At 41.7% G+C, this 27765-nt stretch overlaps 1 protein-coding gene across 5 annotated transcripts; it reads right to left on the bottom strand.

The window, feature by feature from the left end:
• Positions 1-281: 281 nt before the first annotated feature.
• On the bottom strand, positions 282-25797 carry UBE3B (ubiquitin protein ligase E3B). Of its 5 annotated transcripts, none has more exons than XM_061561361.1 (28): positions 25683-25797; positions 24320-24409; positions 23424-23603; positions 21750-21870; positions 20852-20911; positions 20527-20631; positions 20281-20377; positions 19765-19850; positions 19194-19276; positions 18990-19095; positions 18756-18876; positions 18079-18256; positions 17152-17324; positions 16092-16259; positions 15281-15452; positions 13579-13697; positions 12932-13046; positions 11873-11972; positions 10933-11070; positions 9608-9784; positions 9020-9130; positions 8383-8520; positions 7892-7957; positions 7606-7664; positions 4788-4970; positions 3937-4048; positions 3258-3350; positions 282-2324 (listed from the first exon to the last, which is right to left on the bottom strand). In XM_061561361.1, exons 3-28 carry the CDS (start codon positions 23591-23593, stop codon positions 2133-2135), a joined length of 3243 nt encoding a protein of 1080 aa, XP_061417345.1. In that variant the 5' UTR covers positions 23594-23603; positions 24320-24409; positions 25683-25797; the 3' UTR covers positions 282-2132. The 5 variants fall into 5 exon arrangements, with proteins under 5 accessions (XP_061417345.1, XP_061417346.1, XP_061417347.1 ...); XM_061561362.1 differs by having other exon boundaries at positions 24324-24409; XM_061561363.1 differs by lacking the exon at positions 25683-25797 and adding an exon at positions 25423-25653.
• Positions 25798-27765: the final 1968 nt, after the last annotated feature.

The raw sequence follows: 27765 nt of genomic DNA, 5'->3' as shown, positions 1-27765 counted from the left end.
AATTCTACACCGTTTGGAATTTGAGGATAACACATTGCGTTGTTTTTTAAGCCAAAGCAGGAGCAAATGTAACTGGAAATCACAACAAGACGAGCGTGGCTAGGTACACAGGATATGCGGTATTTTCCAGTTTGAGTTTGGTGTACGTGCTATGGTGTCGGGTTTTCCATGGCTACATCACCTCTCAGGTTCTACGTCACCCATTAGTAACGTGCAACCAAATGCAATCTATACACAGTAGGCAGAACATGCAAGTTGTAAGTGTCCACGAACAAATCGGATTAAATTACAATACTTTATTCACATTTATTCTGAAAAGACAAGACCACTAGTTCGTTTGCTGTGGGAACATTGTGTGGCTTAACAGCTTAACTGACCCGCGCTCATACAGTTATATTCCGCAGCTGTACAATAACCGCATGCGAGATCTGCACACGATCAGAAATTTAAAACTGGACAAACGACATGAACAGCTTACGATTTTGTTTTTATAACAAAGTACGTACGTAGGGTAACCGCGTGGAGTTAATCTGACAGAACGCAATACTTTTAGGACCAGGGCAGGAATACGAAATGCAAGTGAAAGCCAGAAAAACGTGTGTTCTTTACAGTAGGGCAAGGTTCACTCTTAGTGACTGCCTTCGATTAGCACGGTTGTCTACGTACGGTGCGAAAGAAGTTCAAAATACAAACATCATTGAGAATACCTTCAGGTGTTTTTGTATTGTGCACAGGGCAGGCCAAGTGGACTGTTACAGGCGAGTCCTGTCAGGTACCTTTTGGAAGGCACACGGTATTTTAAAGAAGTGCAATGCATGGCATTTGGGACAAAATTGAGGATGATTGCTTATACCAAGTAATTTCCCGACTTGACTAAAGAAAATGTGTTTTGTATACAAGCGATACAAAGGAGGAAATATATCTCACACACAAAGAAGATTGTGTCAGCAGTATAAATGTATGGTATCAGTGTAGTTGCTTTAATTTTAAAATAAAACCAAATAAAATCGTCCCATCTTTTTCATTCACAGGCTAAATTAATTTGTATATAGTTTTAGAGTGTAAAACTTGCCGATTAAGACTGCATGCCAGTTATAGTAGTTCTGTAAACACATGGAAGACTACACCGTAATAGGAAGTTAACATAGAAATGCAGATTCATGTACATAAAACAGCAGAACCTAAGAAATAAAAATGTCAGCATCGCTTCTATTTACACGAGTTACGTTTATATTATATCATAGCCCATTAGTTTATTAAATTTGACAACTGTGTTGTTGCACAAGAAGAACTTAAGGTTTGCAATTGATATTGCCGAGTGCACGCAACATAAAAATTATACATTCTCATTAGTTGACTGTGATCAACAAAGTCAGCCTGCACCAACACTGGTGGCATGAGGGCAGTTTATTGTGGAGTGTACCCAAGTGTACAACTTTAAAACGAGGTTCCGAGACCAGCTCCTTCCAAACGGAGAACATCGTGGAACGTGCGAGGCGTCAGAGCAGGGCCTCATTTTTTGCGGCGTTCAAGGGGCACATTTTGTCTTGAGACCAAGGTTGGGCAAATCGACAAGAGGCAGCAAAAATCCCATTCACGTCCCAACAGTGGCATAAAGCAGCCATGAGTTGCAAGTTTCAAAACACGTTATGCACACTTTGGGGGATTGTGCACCACCCACGGATGATCTCGACATGATGACAAAACGTCATCGCCTGTAAAAACAAGAAGACTCGAACAAAATTGGTTTGTTCTCTACGCTTGCAGACGATGTGTATGTTCTCTACGCTTGTAGACGAAGTGATGTTCGTCGATTCTGAGGTGTTTAAAGTGTACCGCAGGTAGGTCCACAGGTAGGTGAACGCTGTCAAGTGCAAGAAGCGTATCTTTAATACAAACATTACTTGCCCAAAATTCATGACCACCTCGCCACTCATCCTTGCAAGTGACACCTACCTTCACGGTCTTGCGTACAGCCGGGATAACGGCCGTTGGCTCAGGTTACGCTGTAAAGGGAGGTGCGCAGTATCACCTTCCTCCCTTACCTCCCTCCCTCCCTCGCCCTCCCTCCCAACGATGACGAGCTTATTCTTTTGCCGGCCATCGCGCAGGCGCCGCGTGGCACGAGCGCATCACGAGAGCTCGAATCCCGTGTTCATGCTGACAGCGTAGCGTAGCTTGTCTCGCAGGACGCTCTTCTTGCTGTAGTTGGGCAGCTTCAGAAGGTTGAAGCAAGTGGAGGAAGTGGGGAGACGGCCGGCCGGCTCCTTCTTCCGGATCGTGAAAAACCCCCGCAGCACGCTGCCCAGGGTGTCGCCTGTGTCCTGCCGGAAGATTTGCGACAAGTGTGGTCACTTTTTTTTATATATAGTAAACCGATGGGTAGTGTTACTAATTAGAATGCAGCTTCCGCCAATCAATCATACAATCCATTAATTTATTCCAGATAATGTTGTGGGTTTAATAATTAGCAAAACTAACGTGCAGTAATTTAAGCGTACATGTGTAGTACATTAACAGCCAGTTTGTCACTACACTGCTGGATAAGTGAGGGTCTTCCCACACCATATGGATCATGGGGGATATTTAACCAGATTTTACTACACTGGTCAGTGTGGGTTGGTGAAGATGGGGACCATAGACGAGTGAGAATAATGGTACAGTTCAACAATGGATTTGCTATATTGGCCCCTATCCACAATGTAGCACAGTAATCAGAATACATTTTACAAATAGACATTGCTAAACTAGCTACCACCTTAAAATGCTAGCAAATATCATCGCAACGCAGGCCGTAACTTGAGGAGGCCTAGCAGATTATAAATGGCGACTCAATGATAACCCCAGAATAGCGGCATTTTCCATCATAACATTTCACGTAATGCCCGTTAGCATAAGGGACATTTATTCAGAGACAACAACTAAATATAGGGTTGGCTCTGTGAGCATATGGAGGGAGTGCAGAACGCTCCCTCTGCAGGTGTAAAAGCTTTGTGAAATGCACCCTTCTTCTTGGTTCTTTCGGTAAAGTCACGTAGAAGGGAAATAATGAAGAAACAGAGCTGTCTTTCCGACAGCTCTGTTTCTTCACCTGAGGACGGCTGCTTGTGTTGTGGCCGAAACGTCGTGAGAATTTTTTATGATGTTTTATTTTTATTATTTTATCATTTCCCTTCTACGTGACTTTATCGAAAGAACCAAGAAGATGAATCCCTGCAGTCACGAAAGCTTTAAATCGAAATGCATCCTTCTCTCACCTGGTCATCAGCGACCTCCACACATCTGATGGAGAAAGATGGCTTCAGATGTGCAAACCCCAATAACGGAGGCCTGGAACAGCTGGTCACAAACTGTAGAGGATAATACAGATTACAATGTATTTTAAATCGCTTAACTTCATATTCTCGGTTCTTTCGGTAAAGTCGCGTAGAAGGGAAAGAATGAAGCAATAAAAATATAAAACAATAAAATTCTCACAACGTTTCGACTGCAACACAAGCAATCATCATCAGGTGTGAAAAACAGAGCAAGAAACTTCGTGAGAATTTTATTGTTTTAGATTTTTATCATTTTATTGTTTCCTTACTACGTGACTTTACCGAAAGAACCAAGAATATGAATGCCTGCAGTCACGAAAGCTTTAAATCAATACTTAACTTTAATTTAATAGATATATACAAATACAAAAAGCAAAGATTTATTCATTCTTTTTATTAGTCCAACTACTTTTCACTGTTAGCTCATCAAGAGAATATAAAACATGAGAGGCAAAATTATAGTTATGACAAGCCTAAATAAGTGCTGGCTATATTTGGTTCATCTGGCACGACACCGAGGGATACGAGAAGGGAATTGAAGGGCAGAGGAGAATGCCAACTGCTAATGAGAGAGTGGATACAGCTATGCAGGATACTTGTGTAGGGCGACGATACTGACCTTGAGAAACATTGCTCTCTCCTGGGCTGTGAACTCTTTAGTGAGAATGTCCCACAGCCATATGATCACACGGTGGTTGTTATGGAAGCCCCCATAATAGACTGTGTGTTTCCTGGACCAAACAAAACAGCAACAATTATCGCAATGAGCATAAACACGTGTGCATAGAGAGGCGCTGCACAAATATAAAGTGTGTTTGTGTGAAGTAAATGTTGGTTCTGTGGTACTTTTCACTCTCCTGTCAAATCTGCCTCAATTTGCATTATACTGACAATGTACTTGCCCGAGTGATCTAAAAGATTATCACGCATTCTTGATGGACTGGACTCATAAGAGTGCGCGATAACAAATGTTGAGACTTACTTACTATAACTCGTGTATAAGATTAGTTGCAGGGTAGCCATACAACCGTCAGACCTGTACTGGTGGATATATGTAAACTGTACTCCTGAGCAAGGCTGAAAATGATGCCTCCGTTCAGTCCAGTAAATGAGTATTTAAAAAAATATTGACATGCCTAGATGAATATTGATAAACGAATGATACATGCATTTAATTGTTTATCTGATTATTTGCAATTTATGTACATTTTATACAAATTACATGCAAATTATACCTATAGACTGATGGAACGAATGTAAACGAGATGGCACAAACAAGATTCTAAATAATTGATAACCTAATCAAACCATGACCTCAAATCATGAAAAGTGATAAACCATGGCAGAGTAGATGTGACTTGTGACATGCTTAGTATTGATACATTCACACAAAAAAACTTGACTTGTGCAGAATTGGAATCTGACGAGCGAGAATGCGCCACACGCGATGGCGTCTGTGTGTTTAGGCACCTTAGGTCCTCAAAGTCGATCTCGCCCGTGTCACCGGCGATGAGACGCTGCATCTCGGGTGTGGAAAACATGCCCATCCACTCTGGGCTGATGAGGGACTTGAATCCGTGAATGAACGCCCCTGTCTGCTTCTTGATCTTCACGTACATGCGGTGATGAGCCAGCATGTGGATGTAGCTGATCCTAAAGGCAAGGTGATAATACAACTCTCAAGTTTTCAAAACGTTAAATTTACTCAAATATTGTAGCACACTGTGAAGGTGTAAAAACAAACTCTTGGTTCTTTCGGTAAAGTCACGTAGGTAAAGAAAATAAGAAATAAAATAAAAGATAAAAATAAATAAAATTAAATCACGACGTAAACTTTAGTATGCATTTTATTGCCGTGGTGTTCACACCTGATGATGATTGCTTGTGTTGTAATCGAAACGTCGTGATTTAATTTTATTTATTTTTATCTTTTATTTTATTTTCATTTATGATTTTCTTTACCTACGTGACTTTACCGAAAGAACCAAGAGTATGGATCCTTGCAGTCATGAAAACTTAAAATCTAGAATGGGTGTAAAAACAAGTTTGTGCTTCATGGTGCGGTCCTTTCTGCAATTTATCATGACACTATATTACGAAGAATTTACGTTATTTATATTGTCATTTGTTAATTCAGGAAAGACTCAATTAAGGTCCTATGTTTGGGAGAATTGGCCAATTCCATTTTAAGGCAGCGTTTTGCATGTGGGAGGGAGCTGGAATATCTGGAGAAAACAAACAAACACGCAAGGGGATAGCACCCTCAAAAGGTTTCAGAAATGTGCAATTCAACCAACCCTTATCTCCAAAGCATTTGATTAATAGGATTAACCGACTGCACTAGGCTCCCTCCAAGCCCAGCTCGGAGGTACTGTAGATAGTCTCATTTGAAGTACTGGAGATGCTGTTAAAAATGCTGCAGTTATAGAAGCATGTGTTCTGGATGCTACTGAAAATTGTGTGATGACATATAGAAGACACACTGTTTAGCAAAAAAAGTGTTTATACATTTAGTAATTGTGATAGGAACCATTTTTACATTTGATTGAGAATGCAGTTAAGTGTGTACAAAGAAAACCCAACATTCGTCGATGACATTGCCGTGAAAGAAAAATATATTTTCGGCGGCGTTTTGGGCAATGGCCCTTTGAATAGCACATATATAGCACAATAACCCTTTCCCGTTCCGAGACATCTGGAAGTTGCAGGGTGGGTCCTGGTTCACCACTGAATCGCCGAACGTGAAAAGCGGTAAACGTTAATTTTATAAAAACATTGTGCTGTACTCACCACAGAGAACTGTAGCGACACGACCACACTCTATGATATCTGGCACCAAACTGCGCCCCACATGCCCTCCCACACGGCCTTTGACTTCCAATTCCGTTCCAATGACAGAATCTATCAGAATCGATTCTGTCATCGGAATGGGAAAGGGTTATAATAACATTTATGTACCATGAAGGGCCATTGTGAGAAATGTCACCTAATATATATTTTTTTAATGTTAAGGCCACAGTATTATTGATATGTTTCTTGTTCATTATGCGTTTGCACCACTGCCAATTCAACGTCACTAAATAATTTGTAATAATGCATTCATTCAGCGTGTGTGAAATCACCGAGCCATGCGATAGCACCCTCGGTGGCAATGTGCAGGTCTCGTAAACCTCCGCTGAATTTAGTGAACAGTCATCAATAAAACGCGACATTTACTACTATAATGAGCCAAGAATGTCTGTGTGTCCTGTTCGTGACGTCACTCCAGGTTAGCCAGCCCCCCTCATTAATACTCATGAACAGGTGACGTCCTCCACATGGACCCTCCCCCCTCATTAATAACATGAGCGGGTGACGTCACTCCACATGTAGCACCCCCCCCCCACCCTCATTAATAATCATGAGCAGGTGACGTCACTCCACATCGAACAGCCAGCCCCCCACATTAATAATCATGAAGAGGTGACGTCTTCCAAATGAACATCCCCCGCCATTAATATTAATTAGCGGGTGACGTCACTCCACAATGACGGGGCGAGAAGCCTGCTCCCCCTCCCTTTCTCGGCGTCAACTTACAACCCTCACTACAAAGGCAGAACCCTCACATCACGCGATCTCTGTAACGCTATTGAGACATAGAAGTAAAAAGTACATCATGATGAACAAGGAATTATAACCTTTAAATGACATAAGTCTGTGTCACTGCGGCCTTACAAATTGCACCCAAATTGATGCAATGAATATCACGTCGCCATCTGCTTTTCGCTTGCAAGTTTCGAATTTACTGAAATACACCCGTCCTTGGACGGGCAAAAGGCTAGTTCTGTATATAGTACCAAAGCTGCAGTGTGCATTAATTATCATCAAGACCCCAACGGTGGAGGCTGGCCGCACAGAGACCTTGCCCTGTCCGTAACCTGTTCAGCAAGGGCCACTGACAGCATGTCAAGTTGGGGCTAGGTGGACAGACTTTAGGATCCGCGATAAGGAACCGGTGTGATGCCGATTTTGGCGATGGATCAGCGGTCACGTCTTGCCACCTGTCAGTACCCGGTTCACACCAGGGAAACAAATAATCCTCCCAGAAAACCAAATTCCTCGAAATTCTATCGGAACATTGCTACTGACCACCCAGACATTGCTAAGTCGTCACAAGGACATGGTGATTACACAAAAGTGTATTCTCTAAACACAAAGGGGTTTTCAATCAGCAAAGATAATAAAGCTTGCAAGACTAATAGAAAATGATACTTGTATGGAAAGGGGTGTAATGAAAGTTCAAACATACTTGTTTTCGTTTGTTACAAGGGTTGTCTTTCCACCAGGGCAAAGTTCATAGCACACAAGCTGGGCAGAAAGAAAAAATACACTGGTGAATATACGTAGACTCCTGAATATGTTAGCTGCATAACCACATTGGACACCAATACAATAAACGATTAACCCATTTAAAAATTAACCAAAGAATCAATTTGTAATATATAATTTAACTAAAATCACGAAGGTGTTTCAAATACATAAACGGCTCCTCCACTGGGTGATTTAATGAATGAAACTTGAAAATCAATTATTACTTTTCCCATGATATCCTCTTCGTACGAAAACGTCAGCCCCATCTCGCTCACATCTCCATCATACCTCTGCAACGGAGAACATTTTAAGCATCGATTACTTCTACTGATACCATGCATAACACAACAGTAATTTACTGCACTTCATTTACATGATACAAGTACAATTCTGTCCTTAAAAAAGATATTTAATTCGCCTCCACATGTTGTACAGGTCCTCTTTCAGATGTCTGGTTCCGTGTTTCTTCATGTGAAATAGTGAGAAAAGGAAAATCAAGATTTCATTCTTTTTAAGTTTTTCCACATGGATCACACTCATCCACGAAGCACTGTGATATTACAAACCGCAGTTATAATCCCATGCTGGTAAAAAAATATCATGAATCACTCCCTTTTCAACCCAACCATGACCAATCTTGGAATCCTGCTTTCAGGAAGTATAAATGTCAGTGGTGGCAAGATGTGGCAGTAAATTAGGGCCTGTCAAATGCTACCTTGATGGAGGTGAGGTTCTTGTAGAACTCGGCATCAAGGGAGGGCAGCTCGTCGATGGAGCTGTAGGGCATGGATGTGTGCACTCCGCGCACCTGACTCAGGAAGAACGGCGCAAACGGTACGTCCACTACAATGCCCTGCACAACAGGTACACATTAATGGTGAGTCAATCAGATGCACGACCATTGTAACAAAATGTAATTCTTTATTACGCTATGTTCGAACCGAATGCTACCACCGAGTTGATGTTGAAGTTCGTAGCTCGGAAATGTGTGAGTGTCACAGTGATTGGTAATTCATTTGATTATTTTTAAATCACAGTGCAGTTTGCACACATGAGTGTTTATTAATAATGGATACAACTTGGAGCTCAAATAAAATCTAACCTTATAAGTAGTAGTAGGAAATAGTCTTTAATCCAGCCCATTCAGACTAAAGATATTGCAAGGAAAACCTTAGTCACAAATTGATATGAAATTGGAAGTCAAATCCTTAAGCCAAAACCATCGTTCACACCACTCTGCAAGGAGTCTGTGAAGTGGGTATTTTTGCAATGACAATATTTCTTAACAATAATTTCATCTCGCACTATATGGACAATGTGTCACAAGTGACTTTTGTATCCTGCAGGCAAACCTCATAGACGGCCTTTCCCAGCATTTTGCCGACAAACTCCATGAGTTGGAGGTGGTTCTCATGGACATAGGATGTGGGCGAGGGGTAGAGACGCTCATCCCCAATAGTGATCTGGAGACACGGAGCAGGCGGTAGTTTTTAGACGTCATAGTATTCCACGTGCAATGCGAAGAGATTAGGTCAAGTTTCATTATTTGTAATTGGACCCAAATCACCGGGATGACCCCAGACAATGTGCAGTGTGTTCTTAATATAACATGGACGAATATACCCCGACTGCATACAATAGCTATTTCTGGACTCCTAAAAATGTACAAAAGTTTGTAAGAAAATTAAGTTCGCACTCCCCAAGCTTAAAACGTGAACAGCACACAAAGCAATGCTGACTTACTGTTCACTACGGCCACAGTCCAACTTTAGTATGCTAACTACTGTAGCAGTGAATTGTGCATTTTGTGATTTTTGATGGTTTAACTGGTGTTTTTTTACCTTTCTTTCATATTACTTTATATATTTGTATAACAAAAAAAAAAACTATATAAACAGCATTACAAGCTCCTCATTTTGTCTGTCTGAATCTGGTCTCACCTTGAAGAGGTTGAGTTCAGGGTCAAACACCTTCTTGATTATCTCCTCCAGGAATTCTTTAAAGACACCATCCTGATCAATGCCGGCCTCATCCATGCCAAGGTCGTTAATGAACTTCACCCGGATAGTCCCTTTCAGCGAGTTTGGGGGCAACCGGCTGAGCTGTTCGTAGCCATCCTGCAGGTACATGCAAAGTGACAGTTAATAACAATAATTTACTTTTATTTTCTTGGTTATTTCGGTAAAGTCACATAGAATGGAAATAATAAAATAATAAAAATAAAACATAACAAAATAATGTATCGGTAAAGTCACGTAAAATGGAAATAATAAAATAATAAAAATAAATAAAACATAATAAAATTATTTTTTATGTTTTATTTTTATTATTTTATTATTTCCATTCTACGTGACTTTACCGAAAGAACCAAGAAGATGAATCCCTGCAGTCACGAAAGCTTTAAATCGAAATTTTACTTTTATTTGTAAGGCGCCTTCCACTAATGTCTCAAGGCGCTTGATACATTTTCTCACACAACCACAATATGGTTTGGATTCATACAATACCTAACAACATCCTGTATAAAATAGTGGGACATGCATCATCAGGGAAAAAGGAGGCGTAACATTAATATTAATATAGTATATGTACAGTCATACTCATTTACTTGATACAACAAGCGTGCTGTGACGGTTCCACCTGAAGACGGAAGCTTGTGTTGCCTCCAAAACGTGTTGATTTTTATTTTACTTTTATTAATTTCAATTTATTTTTTCATTTTTTACCTACGTGACTTTACCGAAAAAACCTAAGAGTATAGTCATACACTGTTTTTTAGATTATCTTTTTTTATAGAAGAATCATATGCAAAAGAGAGTCATACCCAATGGGCTTCTCTGGGTGCTCTGGTTTCTTCCCACGTGCATAAAGACTCATTAATTGGCTGAAAATGTTTTATCTATAGGGGACCGCAGATCTTGTGCAATTGGTGGTGCCGGCTCACCACCTGGCTATATTCCCGCTTGTCTGTGTTTCATTAGTGATTCTGAGATGCAAGTAGCATGGACGCCAAAATATGAAACTAAACATTATTATTATTCTGACAGTGAAAAGAAAAAAATGATTTGGATTTATCGTGTCTAACTGAAACCTGGATTTGAATAGGGACAGGCAGTCGGTAGCATGTATTACCAGGTGGAGGGAGTTCCAGATTACGGTGGCAATAGTCGTCAAGGAGCTATTTCCCACAGAGCCATGGCACCACCAGCTCGTGTGGTAACCAATCAAGGAGAGCAGACTCTTGGCCAATCCCGGCGCCTCATACCTCCAGCATTCGTGAGCGGCGAACGGTGATGTGCGTGATTGGCGCACCGTGGTTCAAATCCATTAGGGACACGATCTGATTGCCTGTCACCAGGCTGGACTTCTCCTTGGCCACCATGCTCCGGAAGAGCACAACTCGCTGTGGACACATACGTGCGTGTCATTTCCTCTTGCATTCAGTACACATGGAGCACTACTTGAGCTTATTTTAATGCACTATACATATAGTGAGGGGAGCGGTGGTATAGTGATTAGCACACTACGCTTAGCACCTGCCAACCCGTTCCGAGTCCTGCCTACAGTTAACAGAAGTGTCCGTGCAGTGTTCGCCGAGCTGCATTGGCTTCCGATTGCCAAGCAAATACATTATAAGGTCGCACTCGTTACACACAAAGTGCTTGCCACAAATGAACCACAATACCTTGCTGATCTTGTCAAGGAGCATAAACATTCAGACGCTGTCTCCCCGACAGACCTGTTCTTCACCTGAGGACGGCTGCTTGCGTTGTGGCCGAAACTTCGTGAGAATTATTTTATTATGTTTTATTTTTATTATTTTATTATTTCCCTTCTACGTGACTTTACCGAAAGAACCAAGAAGAAAAAAAGGAGCATAAACCATCACGCAAACTCTGGTCACTCTCGGAGTGGCTTTTGACTAGCGCTTTCAAATGCACACTTCTGCAGCTGTCTGGAACACTTTTCCCTCTGATATTAGGAAGCCACTGGAGCTATGCAAATTAAAATCTAGATTGAAAACTCATTTCTTTAGAACTGCATTTTGTGTTTAGTTTGTTGTCCTTCCCCCGCATCTCTGATTAGCACGGTTGGCTATATACGGTACAAAATAAGTTCAACATACATACATACAATGAGCATTGTAAATTGTTATTTCTGCAAAAAGTAATACAAATGGAAAAGAATGATCAATGTATCCTCACATCCTTGTGTGGAAGAACATGTGGGATGTGCTGGAGAAGCAGTTTGGCTCTCTTCTTTCCTTTCTCGAGCTCAGAGAAGAGGACATTTGCCTTCAGGTCCCTGCCGTTTCAAGAGGAAGATTACACAGCCATCTGTCAGCGGTTAAGCATGCTCACACAATGCAGGGGTATATTATAGGTGAAACTGAAAATAGGGGCAGTGGGGTGGGCAGTAAGAGAGCAAAAGGAACCCACTCTTGAATTCCACCTTTGACTCTTGTGCTGATCTGAACTCATATCTTTATAAAGCAGCACCTAGTATAACCACCGGCTACTGCATTGGCCACTCAATACAGTAGGTACATGTTAAAGAAACACTCCTGGCATAAACATGTGTTGCCAAGCAAGTTTGGATGAAAGCGAAAATAAAATAAGATTGTCTCATGATGTAGTTGCTCACCCCGAGCCCTCATTACTCTGATAGTGCATTGTCTTTGGGCTGTACGCCTTTTGGCGTCCTCTGGTGTAACACCGTTTTGAGACTAGGCTCAAAAGAAAGCTGTCTCTGGTGTGGACAAATCAGTTTCAAAGACAATGTATATATTATCAGAGTACGTTTTTTGCTTGTATTCTGACCACAAGTATTGTGGTTAATGCAGACATGATTCATTGTAAAAGGTTTCATTTTGGTGTTTTAATATCTTAACACCTGTTATGTTGCCAGAAAAAAGGAGAAAACCTATTCTAAAGATTGTCTCAATAAGAGTTCATTGCTTTTTTAATTAAAGATGGTTGCACATGAATGTAAAAAAATTGTGATTTAAAAAATTTTATTTTCCATAGTCATGTGGATATGCTGGTGCTGAGAGTTTGGCAGTGTCAATGATGTAGTTATCAAGTGTGTGTGCATGCAGTGCAACTGCACAGGAGCCCACGGGCCAGAGGGGCCCAGTGTTGGGCTATGAAGAGTGGGGCAGCAGTTGGACATAGGCCCCCCTTTCATTCTTTGCACCGAAGCCCAGACCAATGATGCTAGAGCATTGAGCAGTGCTCTGCATCGTGTTGCACGTGTGATCGTACTTTTTAAGCCAGTGGTCCTCGGGCGCAAACCTCCTCCTGCAGTCTCGCTCGTACAGCGTCATGAGCCAGCTGTGCACCGAGGCGAACAGCTGCGAGCGGTCGGTCTTCTCGCTCTCTGTGGTGCGCACACAGCCACCACACAACCACAGCATTCACCGCACATCCACAGCATTCACCACACAACCGGAGATCCACCACACATATTCCGGACACATCGATCGTCGCCAGTTTCTCTAATTTTGTTTTTACTTTCATCCCACTCATCTCTACTATCTACAGCACTTGCATCTCCATCTGTTGTTTATCACTCAACTCAAAATCGTTCTCTTTGTCTTGGCGAGCGTAAGGCCACTCCAATAACTTTTGTGCGCCACAATTCACGCATGGACCACCTGTGGAAGAGCCCTGCCATAGAGCTAAGCGCAACATATCTTTTGCTGACCTGGCAACCCAAATCACAATAATACAATCAGTTTGAAAGATTATGGCAGAGCAATATTTTAAAGACTGTATTGCAAGGGGCAGCAGTTTAATTTGTGCAGTGCTGGACTTTGAAACAAATGTCTACAAATGAGTCTCCACTGAGTAACGCAGGTCATAAACTCATATTTCTGAGTAATAAATGTTTAAGCCAGGGGGTACCTCACCTAGAATGCCATCCCAGATCATCTTGAAAACAAAGGTATTGAGGAAGGAAGAAATGGTAACCAGCTCCTCCAGCTTGAAGGAGACCTGCTCTTCGTACAGCTCAATGTCATCCAATATTCTATTGAAAAAATAACAACAAAAACATGCATGTGTACATGTACATCTATTGTCAATCCACTACTGGAAGAGGGCATCCCCACATCATGTGAGTCATGGGTTATTTGACCATACTTCATCATGCTGATGAGTTTTCATTCCTGAAGATGGAGAGCATAGATGTGGGAGAATATAAGTACAATACAAAAGTGTATTTAGCTGCATTGTTCTCTGCAACCCCCCAAGTAGCCCTGCACCCATAAAAAGCCTTTACACATAAGGCTGGTTGCACGCAGCGTTGATATACGGTGCTTTTTTCTGGAAGATTTTACTGTTTTTTCCTGGATTTTTCTGTTGAGCGTAGTCACTTTAAGATGTTCTTTGTTCATGATTTTGTTTGTTGCGGTTGCACCCGAGTCAAGAGCCGCATGGCTCACAGGGCTATACCTAATAAATGAAACTGAAAACTGAAACTCAGTTCAGCTTATATGGGCTCACAATTAATTTACGATACCGCCATCTCCTGGCGAACTTATAACGCACCCGTTTTTGCATTTCAAAACAATTAATTTGCTCTCCCAACCAACCCCTGTTCCAAAAGCAGAGGGACACTATAAAGGGACTCCCATTGGCTCTGTGGAATTCGTAATTAACAAGACTCATGACATGTGATGGGAATTGAACCCAGGGGAGGAGATAGGATAGTAATTGATCCCGCAGAAAGTGCTTGGTAAAGGAAATTATGATTATTATTTAATAAGTGATAAATAATGATTATTGATGAACAACATTGCCTTATAACATAATCATGATAGGCTGATGTTTTGTGCAAGGATGCGTCATCAGAGAGGAGAGACCATGGGTAGGGGGGATGAAAGACCTAAGTTCAAGAAGATTACATACAACACTGTGGAGCCGAGACATGTTCATTAAAGTTGACAAATGAACATATACTCATGAGGTGTACTCAACAATAAACTTGAATACGAATACAATACGATGATTCATTAATTGACTTTTCATTTTACAGTTTTCTCAGCGCTCTCCGTTAAAGTGTGATACCCAACTACATCACATCTGGCTGCCCCCACTCTCTGTGCTCTGAATGAGGGCTACTGACTGAATCATCGGCCTATCATTTTCATGCAATGCTTTGTTAAAGACGAATATTGTGAGGTCTTGATTTACAGTTTTACAACACTGTCCCTTAACGTTTGGTTACATCTTCATCACAATGTTACATTTCAGATTTAAGTAAACTGCGCTCTGCTGGTGCCTGTATAAAAATTATCTAAGCGTACACGCTGACAAGACTAAAGGGTGAGATGGGTTGAGAGAATACATTTTTCGTCAAGGTCAAGAAGTGGGATGAGATTAGAAAGTTTCTGACAGGAACAGATAGGAATACATTTGTTGTGAAGCTCATTGGAGTGAATAAATTGGGAAGAATTCTGATGGGACGAGATGGGGACAGATTAAACATGTTGTTCCCATGTCACTCTCTAGCCCAACGTGCCGCATTACAGGCCATCATTGTGAACAAGGGCTATTGTATTAAATCTCCTCTGCATTGCAGTGTAATAAGCAACACGGGCAGACACGCACGTGATCAGGTGTCGAGAGCAGTCGCAGAAAAGCGTGAGCATAGCGAGCAAGCAGCGTGAGTCCTCCGTGTCGCTGCTCAGGCACTCCAGAAAGAGAGCGAGGCCACCTTGAGGTCCTAGCTCACAGATGAAGGCCCACAGCTTGGGCAGGAGATCGTCAAGATACGTCAGACCTGCACAATACAATTTCAGCATATAAATGTGGCTTAATTCAGCCTACATAACATATCAATTTACAATACACATCAACTTCACCTAGTCAAAAATAAGGCATTTGGTAGCAGTGTGGTTGCAATAGTTATTTTGTCCAGGAATGCACAAATCATGTATTTACAGGATTTTGTATTAAGCAAGTAACATCTCTACATATATAACACAAATAGGAAAAACACCATGCATTTAACCATACTTCATCATGCTGACCATATGTTTGTCCTCGAAAGTATTTAATTAGCAATAAAGGGCACTTTTGCACTCAGTGTAAAGGAAGTGGTACGTCCGCGGGTCGAGACACAGCAAGGGGGCTAGGGACGCCGGGGGCAAGGACAACGCAAATGCATTAATGGCTTCTACGGTTGTTGGAAAGCGTAATAAAACGACCATATGAAGATAATCCTAAGAATTAAATGTTAAACCTGTACAAGTTAACTTGTTTTCTTACCCATCTGTTGAACACATTAAAAGCACACGCATGCACATTTATTTGCATGCTAGTGCCTTTACTCTCAATTGTTGGCACTGCCTCTCACACTCTACCGATAATCGTCAAATATGCCACCGCACGTGATGGCAGGAGAGCTTCACCGTCGTACCGGTGAGGATCTGGAGGCGGATCTGCGTGAGCGTGGTGAGCGCCGTCTGGTACAGCACACACACGCCGCACACCCTCTGCACCTCGGGCAAATCCACGCGTTTGCCGCCCACTGGTCGCAGGATGCTGCGGACGGCTGCAGAGCGCCGGAACGCCTTTCGGAACATGTCTGCAGAGACGGCCCAGGGAAACGGTCATGGTTAGAACAATGCAGGGCGCGTGGGTTGCATTCGAGAATCGCCGCTGTGCACGAGTGTCTTCGCCGGTAAGGTGACGTGGCCTCAATTTGCTACGAGAACTTTATCACACTATAGATTCTATGCCATGAGCAATTGTATGTATATTGTGCTCATAATGCTAACTTTTCCAATGAGCAAAAGAAAATTAATCTCAGGAAAATTCAAAGAATGCTCCCCATGCATTATATAACACAACTTAAATGTTTAAGGTAAGGGTTTTTTCCATGAAAATGGGCAAAACATTGTTTCACACTAATACACAAGCATTATTTTTTTTTGTGAAATTACCTAAATCCTAATATATGCTTACCAAAACCAGTATCCATTTCTTGCCAAGATAATTTCTGCACAGAAAATTGTTTCCTGTCAATTACCAAATTCGTAAAACTTCTGCCAATACTATAAAACACAAATTTTTGGCAACTGCTGAAAACAATCAGAATCCATTTGGTTAGAATTTGTACCAATTTTGTGCTGACCAAATCAGGTAAAATGTGTCCCATCTCGTCAGATCTCAGAAGCTAATCAGGGTTGAATATGAATATTGCTTGGATGGGTTGATCATGTGTAAAAACACAGCAGCAGAGGACAGCGCCGAAAAATCCATTGTTGTTATGCCCTCCCCACCACCTTTGTTAACCCGCACTGACCAGTGAAGCATGGTCAAATATCTCTCATGGCGCACAAGGCATGGGGAGATCCTCATCCAGCAGTAGACTGATAAAAACGGGCTGCACACGTGCACGTTTATGTTTTGAAATTACAATGGCTGCAGTCAGCAATGTTTCAAGTTTTGTACGTGTGGACGGTGGAATTCTCTACTTTTCACGGGCTTGTCGTTTGAGACGGCGGCAGTAGGTGGGGCAGCTGCCAGAGCCGGCTCCTGTCCCTCTGCCAGCTTGCGCGTGAGCACGTCCCGGAAGAGCACCCGGATCATGCGAATGCCCCACAGTGACTGCAGCTGCTTCGTCACAGCGGGCATGGCCTCGTTCAGCCTGCTCGGCACAACAACAGCATCACCAGGCGATGGGTTGCTGCGTACTCATCAATTGTTTGTGCAATTTAACAAGAGAATGATTTATTTATTTTATAACTGGCTCTTTCAAACCTCGCTGAAAGTAGTATGCTTTCTTCAGCAGTGAAACGTCTAGTACTGTGAAAGTTAAGTCTAAGTAAAAAAAAATCTTGCAATAATAATTTCCTAACTTGCATAAGTTAAACAAAAATTATGTCAACAATGTACAATCTATAGCATATTACAGAATTTATGATATCCATACATTGGGGAGCAGTGGTACAGTGGTTAGCGCACTACACTGTAAACAACGTAACCCGAGTTTGATTCCCAGCTAGGGATAATATCAGTGGCAAGGGAAATCTGAACCAGACCTAGGTCGCTCCGTTTCATCAACCCACACTAACCAGCGTGAAGTATAATCAATCAACCCTTATGATAGACATGTGGAGAGGCCCAATTTTCTCCATGCGTGTACTGACAGTGTCGATGAATTATTATGAGTACTAACTTGGTAATCTTGCATGAATGACTGAATGACTGAATGACTGGCACAGATTTTCATTTAAAGGAGGCATGGGGTCTTCATACAGTAGTGCCCAGAGGGCTGTATTGTTATACGAGCCAACAAGATATTTTATAACATTGCAGGATGCTCTTTAAAGGTAATGTGTCCCAAGGCAGTCTGCTTGCGGTTTGGAACGAAACAAAGTTGGTGGTAGGTGTTGACTGACCCATAGTCCATGCTCTGTGCGAACCAGCCAAGTACAGGGTGCCAGTGAGTGAGATTGGACTTCTTCTGCAGAACATATTTCTGGCAGTAGGTCAGCACTGAAGTCACAAGGCTACTAAATGCCTCTGTCTCCTCTTCAAGTAAGCTCTCATTTAACAATGCCAGCATGATTAAATTTCCTGCATAAACACAAATAAAGGTTAGCACCAGTGTCATACTACTGCCAGTGCAGGTAAAGTCAGATTCAGTTTACGTTCATTGTCGGTAATAATATAAATAAGTGCAACTTAAACCAATTCTAACACCTTCTGTAAACGATGAGAAATTCATTGGGCGGAAGTGTTTGCAGGGTGGAAACAAATAGGCGAACTACAGGCAAACTGTGCTCTCTATTCAGCAAGAGGTGCGAACGTGACCAAAGGCTCAGTTCTCCCATCATGCCCTGCACATGACATGACATCACCATACTGTGTATAATGCACACAGCCTTACTCGAGACCAGTAGTTCTTAACCTGGGGTGTACGCACCCCCTGGGGGCCAAAGGGGTGCAAGGCTGCGGTAAAGGTTACGAACCACTGCTTTAGACAATAAACTCAAGAGTGTGCACTGATTCTAAATCATTTGGATGACATTATTTCAAAATTTTCTTACATAGCAACACATTTTCAACAACTTACCGAGCAGGCAGAGGGACATGGTGCCTTCAAGGCAAATGCAGATATCCTCTTGATAATCCTTCTGCCTCAGGAATGTCAAGACTTTCCTAAACAAGTCGTGTCCTGACATCATGTTTAAGCACTGTGGAAAAACAAAGTTCAAACTAAAGCACTGCTATTGAGCTACCACAGTTGTACTGTTAGCTGGGGCTATTTGTGAGGTGAACTGCAGAGAAAGTGTTTCACTTGGCTCACCTCGGGGGCAATATTGGACAGGTGCAGCACTAACGCCGGAACGGAGAGCACGTGTAATGTGAATGATCTTAGCAAGTTTTCCGAAAACTTGGCTGCGACCACAGGCCTGTAAACAAATTACATGTGTGCGTTAGTATCATTCAAAAGTCAAGGTTTTATTACATGTTTATCGTCAAAAATGCAATAGAAATCAGTAAGACTTACCGTAGTGCAACTGTGAATACAGCTGTCAGTGTAGCTTTGTTCAAAGTTGGTACAACCCTTGCCAGTCCGTTGGTCATTAGTATCTGAGAACAAGTGGGAGACTGTTACCTCCTGAAGCTTCAACTATAACATTATTAGCAACTTGAAAACAGCTGTTTGTAATGTTTTTAATTAATTGATCGCTTGCATGGATGGAAACTGGATTGTTGGGTGGTGCACCACAATGTAAAAAAACAATAATCCTGAATCGAATCACAACCCTGCATTGAGACAAATCACTGAATCACAGCGATATGGTGAATATTGTTACACCCATAATATCGATATAGGATGAATGCTGACCAGTTGGAACCAAACAGTGCAGAAGGATATATAATATGTAGGTGTTGTGGAAAGAGTTTTGACTGATGACACAATTCGATGAGAAGCAGACATGGGTTGCCTGATGATTTAGTGACACATTAAGCAACCTATTCAAAGGACTAAGCTAAGATAGTCAATAGCTATATGTGTTTGCGTCTATACATATGTACGAAGTAACGTCGGCTAATAAGTCAGTGGACATGGGCACCTGTAAGCCGGGGTAGAGTCCTTTCTGGTTCAAATGTCCCATAACATTTGCACAGATGAGATTCATGCTGATCTTAAAAGTGTCACCTGCAACACATGGCTCGGTGTTTCAATCTCACTTGAGTACACAGAATCAAGTAGGTAACACATTGTATTGTTTATGTTTCTTTGGTTTGTTCTCATAATAATCTAAATGAAACAAAATGCATAACATTTACATAAGTAAAAAAACACATCTCTTTGTTCGAGCAGGCATGATAAGACACTTTGAAGATTCCAAACCATTTCATTGATGAATTGTTACGTGATGAATTGTTATCTTCCAAAGGTGAACTAACCATGTTCCTGAATATCAAACAAATCTGATTAACAACCATGATAATAAACTCCGGTGTATTGTAAGTATTTTGTTTGTTTAATTTTACTAGTTGCTTCCTACACAAAAATCTTCTCCCCTCCTAATTTTAGGAGCTGCTTCCAAGCGTGTAATTCCCACTGAGATGTCCTGACCTCTCACCTTTGACCCGCACCATTCTCCAGCCCCCAGCATCAGTGAAAGTCACCAGGACCGTGAGAAACAGCGTGATCTGTTTTGTGTCCAAGATACTTTCCGGCTGAAGGGAAAGAAAACAGTTTCCCACATTAATTAAAATCATTGCCCCTTAAACACCAGGTTTTCTCCCTTGACAAAAGTGCACCTTAAACAGTTTGTGTAATTTTAGCTTATTTATCAAAAGTGTCACTCTTTGTAACGTTGCAGTACCTTAAGTTTCTTTAAGTAACTGCAGCAGATCGAAAGCACGTCCTTGAGCTGTTTGATCCAACGTAGCATGTAGTCTTTAGAGAGTGCCAGGGATACATACCACACCTAGGAACAAACTGTTACTTGCACACCAGGCAGCGATGTGAAATGCAGACAGATCCATTTCAGTATCCACCTCGAGCGGGCTCAGGTTGATGACTGTGCACGATTTATCACACTCGAAGCTTAATTCACACTTGGAGATTGAAGACGATGCCCATTTACATTTATCATGGAGCTTACAAGCATCAGTCTTAATATAGGTGCACTGTAATGTCTCGCATACCTTGGAGTCGTTATCCTCCTCCATACTGCTCAGCAAGTGCCGGCAGAACTTTTCAAACCTCTGCCGAAAAAAAGCACATGAGTACATTGCCCTATATCAGCAAAACATTAATTTCACGAATATATTTTAAATTAATAATTATAACTATCAGCCCTGTGCCAATCCACTGTTGGACTGGGAGTTGTTTGACCACACTTTACTACACTGGTTAATGTGAACTGATGAAGGGGATGGGAGGGAGCTAGGACTGATTCAGATATCACTGACGTTAGCTGGGGCCTGGAACCAAAAGCAGGTCACTGGGTTCATAGAGCAGTGCTGATAAACTGCCACTGCTTTATGCCACGATAAAATACATTTAACTAAATTGTTTTATTTAACCAAGGGGCACAACAAAACATTTTAAAATCCCAGTAAATGCCATGTTAGAAATAACGACCTACTTAAGGTGAAAAAAGGGATACAAAGGGATTTATTTTTACATGCAGTAAAATATTCACGAGAAGCTGAAAACTAAAATGAGAATAGTTTAACACGTAGGCCTTTCGCGGCCAATATTATTCATAATAAACGTTTTTGGGTTTAGATCGCGTAATTTTATGTGTCGTAACCCTCCACCACCCGACACGGCCAATCAGCAGAAACGTAATCGGGTAATTCGCCCGATGATGCTGGATGTAATTACCAGCGAAACGTCGTATTCAAAAATTGTAAAGGTTGTGGATTCACTCTTCAACACACCGGTGGGCTAAAGCAGTGAACTATTTGTCTTTGTCAGCGTGACACTTTTTTTGCTGATTGGCCGTGTCGGGTGGTGGAGGGTTACGACACATGTAACCCAAAAACGTTTATTATGAATGAGAATAGTTGAAACACTAAATCCAAAACTTATACTTGCCTTGACATCTTCTGCTGTGTTAAAGATGAAGAGCAGCTTCTGCCCAATTTTAAACAGACAGAGAGCATTCTTTTTTGCAGGACTGGCTTCTTGTGCAGAGAAAAACTCATCCACCTCGTGCCTACAAGGAAAACACAGTACTTATTGTATGAATTTCAAGCATCCATGTCAAACAACTGCAAATTACTAAACACCTCTTCATTGCGAGTGATTCATGAGCTTTTTACCCTTTAAACTGGTACAAAAACTGACACCTTTATACAAGGCATCATGTTTGCAATAACCACAACACAAGCAGTCAAAATGCAAACAAAAAGAAACAACTCTGATAATGATATGCACTGTCCTTGAAGTTGATTGGTCCACACCCGAGACAACTTTTCTTAGAGCTTAGTCTCCATTGGTGTTGGACCAGATGACGCCAAAAGGCGTACAACTCAAAGACAGTGCACTATAAGAGTATTGAGAGCTCGGGGTAAGCATTTACACTATGAGACCTCCTTATATTTTGCCACTGGTAAATGAGGTCTCATAGTGATTCATGAGCTTGTGATTACCTTCAAGAGCCTACACAAGGAGGTTCAGTGTTTTTTGTGCTGCTTTTGATGAAGATTGAAAGCCAGTTTTCACGATCACTTCATGAAAGATTAACAATTGCACATTGTTATATGTTACGATATAAATCTTGTGCAAAGCAAATCTATTATGTTCGCTCATATAAATGTCTCATATGGGGTGTACACGTGTGCTGGTGTGAGGTGCTCTCTCAGATGCTTTATTTCATTATAAATACAAAAGTGCCTGTTTTATACAAAAGTCCTTACCACCTGTCAAATGTTTCTGCCTCTATAAACAAATACATTGAATGTATATTTGACATAACAGTCTGGGTAATTTGAATGGCCACACTACTGGCATAAAAGGACATCTTGTGAAATGGAGAGTTCTTTTGATGTCCGTAAGTAAACAAATCCGAGTGTTTGATACTTTCAGATTGAGAATGAATTAATGTTTAACTTTAAGCAAACTTTGCATTTCTGAGAGAAAAAAAATCAATACTCTGGATAGACCACCTGAAATAACAGAATTTTCAAAACCTCTTAAAGCCTATATTAGTCCTAGAATCTGCTTTGGGTTTGAGGGAAAGCTCTCAAAGTAGTAGCCTCATTCAATCCTGAGATTCAGTGTGGAGTAATTTGGGACACTCCCAGTGTCTCTTCGATTTTGTTAATTGCAAATCCCAGGAGTATTAACACTCATTTATTGGCTTCAAACATCTTAATATACATGCACCTTTATGTGTTGTACATGTGTAGCATTGTGAGATGCAGTTTGCATGAATATATAAAAACCATAAGAATTTTTTTTTATGAACCTCCCCATTTTTATTTACCTGTAATGAATCACACCAGAACCTTTGCACGGCACATTTGGCCGTTTCTAACAAATGATGGAAAATGAATAGCCCACAATGCATTTGTGCTCACCAATCTCAAACCATGGACTGCAAAGTAGACTACTGCCCACATCAACAATTTTTTGGCAGCTTTCACGTATTTAGCAGGCTACTCCTTAAGCCGTCCATTGGCTCAACAACCTTGACATGAATGCTGCATAACCAACTCCCCACAATACGAAAAAATAATTGTAACAGAAACAAAACGACTCCTTTACCGAGTGCGGCGGGCGATGCATCGGCGACACAGGAAGCCGCGCACCAGTGCTTGGATCTTGATGGCAGCACGCTCTCGATCCCGCTGGCCTCGCCGCTCCTCCCGTGCCACACGCGCTCGGTCCAGGAACTCGGCACGAGTGCTTTGGCTCTGGGCGCCCGCGCCAAACATCTCCGCGTCTCTGCAGATGTAAACGCACGAGTGCACAAACAGTGGCAGTTCCTCGATGCAACTCTCAACTGGCCACTGTCGCACCAGTTCAGTGGCCAGCATCCGCCAAGCTCTTATATTACATAGTACATAGGCATAATGCAGATTCTTTAATTAAAATTACCATGCTCACGATAACAGTCATGAAATCGTGAGTGTAAACATCTATTGTTTGTAAAATATGGAGAATATATGCGAATTTTGTGAATGTAGCATTTAAGCTCATGAAGGGGACATTTTAAAGATGTAGAGATCTAAATGAATACATTCTTGAATCAAGAATATATTTTTATTTAAAGCTTTCGTGACTGCAGGGATTCATATTCTTGGTTCTTTCGGTAAAGTGACGTAGAAGGGAAATAATAAAGTAATATAAATATTTTTTATATTAATATTATTTTATTTCCCTTCTACGTGTTTTATATTTATATTATTTTATTATTTCCCTTCTACGTGACTTTACCGAAAGAACCAGGAACAAGAATATATTCTGAAATGATTATTTGTACCTTGCCTCACTTCCATCAGTCCACAGTTAAATCTCTTTGTGGGCAATAAAAGCGAAAATTTTGAATGAGTCTCTTGGAGAAAAAAAAATGAGAGCAAGACAAAGGCTTAACTGGGTCACCGTCTGCTGTTGAAATATTACCAATCTACTCTGCAGCTGAATTGCAGATTTGACAGTACCTACTGACAGAATTCAGTGGAGAAAGAGCTTTAATCCAAGCTGCTGTCACATTCCGTGGACATTTCTTGTAGGGAGAGAGGTTGCCATGCCTAGCACAGTGTAAAATGTGAATGTTTAAAATTAGTTGTAAAGCCACCAGCGCTGCATATCATGGTTAAAGCACGAGTAAACAGTACAGTACAGGTCACCTTGATATGACACAATACCAGAACAGCAGCAATGAGCTAGAGATATTTTAAATATTCACACAACACTCATGATTCATGTGCATTATTAACACTTTTCCCCTAATTATTGAGCAATAACCCAGTGACTATTTTTTTATTTTACCATTGTAAGGCCCACGGAGCTTTACTGTATAGCTCTTTTTCAGAAAAGACCTGGCCACAAATGATAGCTGAACGAAGTGGCTTATCATGTGCAAATGCATAGCAGCCAAATTCTTTTAACGCATGTTGATCTTAAACGTGGAGAGGAAAACCGGAGGATCCGGAAAAAAAAATCCAGATGACCACGGGGGAGAGAGACATGCAATCTGCAAATATACAGGCGTCAGGGTCATGGATCGAACCCACAACTTTGTAAATTCGAGGCGAGGGAGATCACATCTCGCCACCGCGGCACCCCAGTTACACACATCCCAATGTAAACAATGTAATATTCATTTGTGAACATCAGTATATTACTGTATAACCACCCTTATTGTACATGGTAATTATATTAAACGAAAGGTTTACTTCTGGTTTAACTCCGAAAAAGTGATCAGTAATCCACAGCACTTACACGGGTCTCGCTCTCATTAGTGATCATCAATAATCCACTGTCCTTCCTTCGGTTTCATTCTAGTTAGTAATTATCAGCAATCCATATCACTTACACGGGTTTGACCGTAAGCCACAACCCTCATTTAGATTTCACCCATATTCGTGATCATCGATATGACAGCCCTTACACACACACGATGACATCAAATACCACGTTTATCATTTCATTTTGACCCTCATTGTTGCTCTTTGGTACTGCAGATCAATTAGTAACCATCAGCAAACCTGCGTGTGACCCGGGTGTCACCATCATCAGTGACCATGTCAGCCGGTCTCACCCCGAGTGACAGCTCTCGTACACACGCCGCCGACATAAAACACACCAGCTTCACCCTCATGAGTGATCATCGGCATTCCGAGGTGCTCGTGCTCTTCATCATATACACACAAAACTTGCACGAAGACGCCGCGCTGCCAATTTGTAAACAAAACGCGTCGCGTTCAAAGCAGCGCACGGACGATTCCCGGAGGAGGGATAGAAGAGGTAGCCGAGAGAACGAGGAGGCGATAGAGGAGGAGATGGAAGGGCAACACACACCCCGGTCACCACAGCGAGCCGAGGCCGCCGCTCCAAACTCTCGCGGGCGGCGGCAAAGAGACGCGGACGGAGGCCTTCTTCGTCCCAACAGCACCTATTACATTTCCCAGCGCGGATAAGCAACGGTAGCGGAGGCTCGCGGCGGGGGGTGGGGGAGGGGGCTACCTTCCACGTGCGCGCCCCGGACCAATCAGCGCGCGGGGGCCGCCGCCTCGCGCCGCTTATGCGCGTTACGGAATATAAAACGTTGCCGCCGCGCGTGCTTTATTATTGTGGTCGCTGAGGTCAGTGCGCATGCGCGTGGCGAGTCTCCGCCCTCTCAGCTCACCCCCCACCTCCCACTTTCAAAGGGGACGCGCACACTCGCAGCCTGTGTTGTGACACATGTTGATTGATCACTGCTAGTTGACTAATAGGGGTTTTCCCCTTTTTTCTGGCAACAAAACTGACACCTTTTGCAAGGAATCATGATTACATTAACCACAATACTTGCAGTCAAATGCAAACAAAAAACAATACTCTGATAATTCATGCATTGTCCTTGAAACTGATTGGTCCACACCAGAGACAGGTTTCTTTAGAGCCTAGTCTCATATGGTGTTCGACCAGATGACGCCAAAAGGCGCACAGTTCAAAGGCAACGCACTACCAGAGTAATGAGAGCTCGGGGTGAGCAGCTACATCATGGGACCTCCTTTGTCAGTACCAAAATATACTAATAGGGGTTTTCCCCTTTTTTCTGGCAACAAAACTGACACCTTTTGCAAGGAATCAAGACTGCTAGTTGAGTTATACGTCCTGATTAAAATGTTTTTATTTCACATCCTCCTTCACTTTAGACATTGCAACACCCTGACATTACGGACGCAATTACCAGCTGCATCGACGGTCTCAGGCAACATTAGACTCATTCTAGATTTGAAGCTTTCGTGACTGCAAGGATTCATACTCTTAGTTCTTTCCGTAAAGTCACGTAGGTAAAAAATTAAATTAAAATTAATAAAATAAAACAATAAAATCTGTCAGATTTGCTGCATCAAATCTGGCTGTGACGGTCCACCTGATGACGGAGACTTGTGTTGCCTCCGAAACGTTGAGATTTTATTGTTTTATTTTATTAATTTTAATTTCATTTTTTACCTACGTGACTTTACCGAAAGAACTAAGAGTATGAACCCTAGACTCATCAGAGCAGGAGGGGGGGGGGGGGGATTGTCTTTGGGGGAGGGGGGCTGGGTTGGTCATTGCCATTCTGGGCTCAGGTAATTTAAGACTATTCTAAGGTTTAGGAATGTAGCCCATGTAAGTGTGTATTCTTCTTCCTCGTCTTATAGCTCAGATGCTCCAGTGCTGAGATTGGGCCGAAAGAATGCAACCATTGAGTATTGGAGATATACTTTTTGATTTAATTAAGTAGCTACTATAAGGTAACTTCATATGCCTATTTTTTTTTTTAACTGGTAATCAGAAAAGATGTTTTAACTTTAATATGCAGTCTCCAACCCGGATTAACTCTATCTGTCTGGCCTCTATGTGACAAGAAGAAATGCCATTGTCCTAAACGTCGCATATATTATGTTTATTTTTATTTTAAGGCACTGATATGATTAGTCAGTTTATTTTTGGTAAGGTCATTGCTGAGGTGTTCATCGGTTAAAATCTATAAACATACTCACCGCATCCTAAGACGCTCCGTAAAAGAAACAGTAACAATTCATCGCGTCGTTGTGAATTTGCTGTTTCATATAACAAATCTGTTTGAGAAAAGGCTGTTGGAAATCATCAGTCTTTAAGGGCCAAAGGTGGATGGACTTGAAAAGTTATTTGGTTCACAATATGCAATTCTCAATTTTATACCGGATTTTTCATGCATGCTTTTTAACATTTATTTTGCTCAACTCTTCTTTCCCTCCTTTTCCACTATTTGTCCGTCACCTGATTTCATTTCCATGTGTATTTCCACACGCGTGGCATTTACGTGGCATATAAAGTTAAATCCTGATACTACCGCACTTTCATTTGGGCCTAACCTGGTAAAATAAAATAAAAAATATTTTAAACTTAATAAAATTTTCACAACTTG

The sequence above is a fragment of the Lethenteron reissneri genome, chromosome 27 (assembly GCF_015708825.2).
Source record: "Lethenteron reissneri isolate LAM-NWPU_2019-01 chromosome 27, ASM1570882v1, whole genome shotgun sequence".
In the NCBI taxonomy this organism is placed as follows: domain Eukaryota; kingdom Metazoa; phylum Chordata; class Hyperoartia; order Petromyzontiformes; family Petromyzontidae; genus Lethenteron; species Lethenteron reissneri.
The sequence above is the reverse complement of the archived record's forward strand: the minus strand, read 5'-3'. Positions and strand labels throughout refer to the sequence as shown.

What these genes read in the sequence shown, in the direction of transcription:
- UBE3B (XM_061561361.1), bottom strand. Translation starts at nt 23,593, where the DNA reads ATGTTTGGCGCGGGCGCCCAGAGCCAAAGCACTCGTGCCGAGTTCCTG. An exon ending in ATGTTCTTCCACACAAGGAT is followed by an intron (nt 11,071 to 11,872) that starts GTGAGGATACAT and finishes ATGTGTCCACAG; the next exon opens with CGAGTTGTGCTCTTCCGGAG. An exon ending in AAGAGGATATCATGGGAAAA is followed by an intron (nt 7,665 to 7,891) that starts GTAATAATTGAT and finishes CTTTCTGCCCAG; the next exon opens with CTTGTGTGCTATGAACTTTG.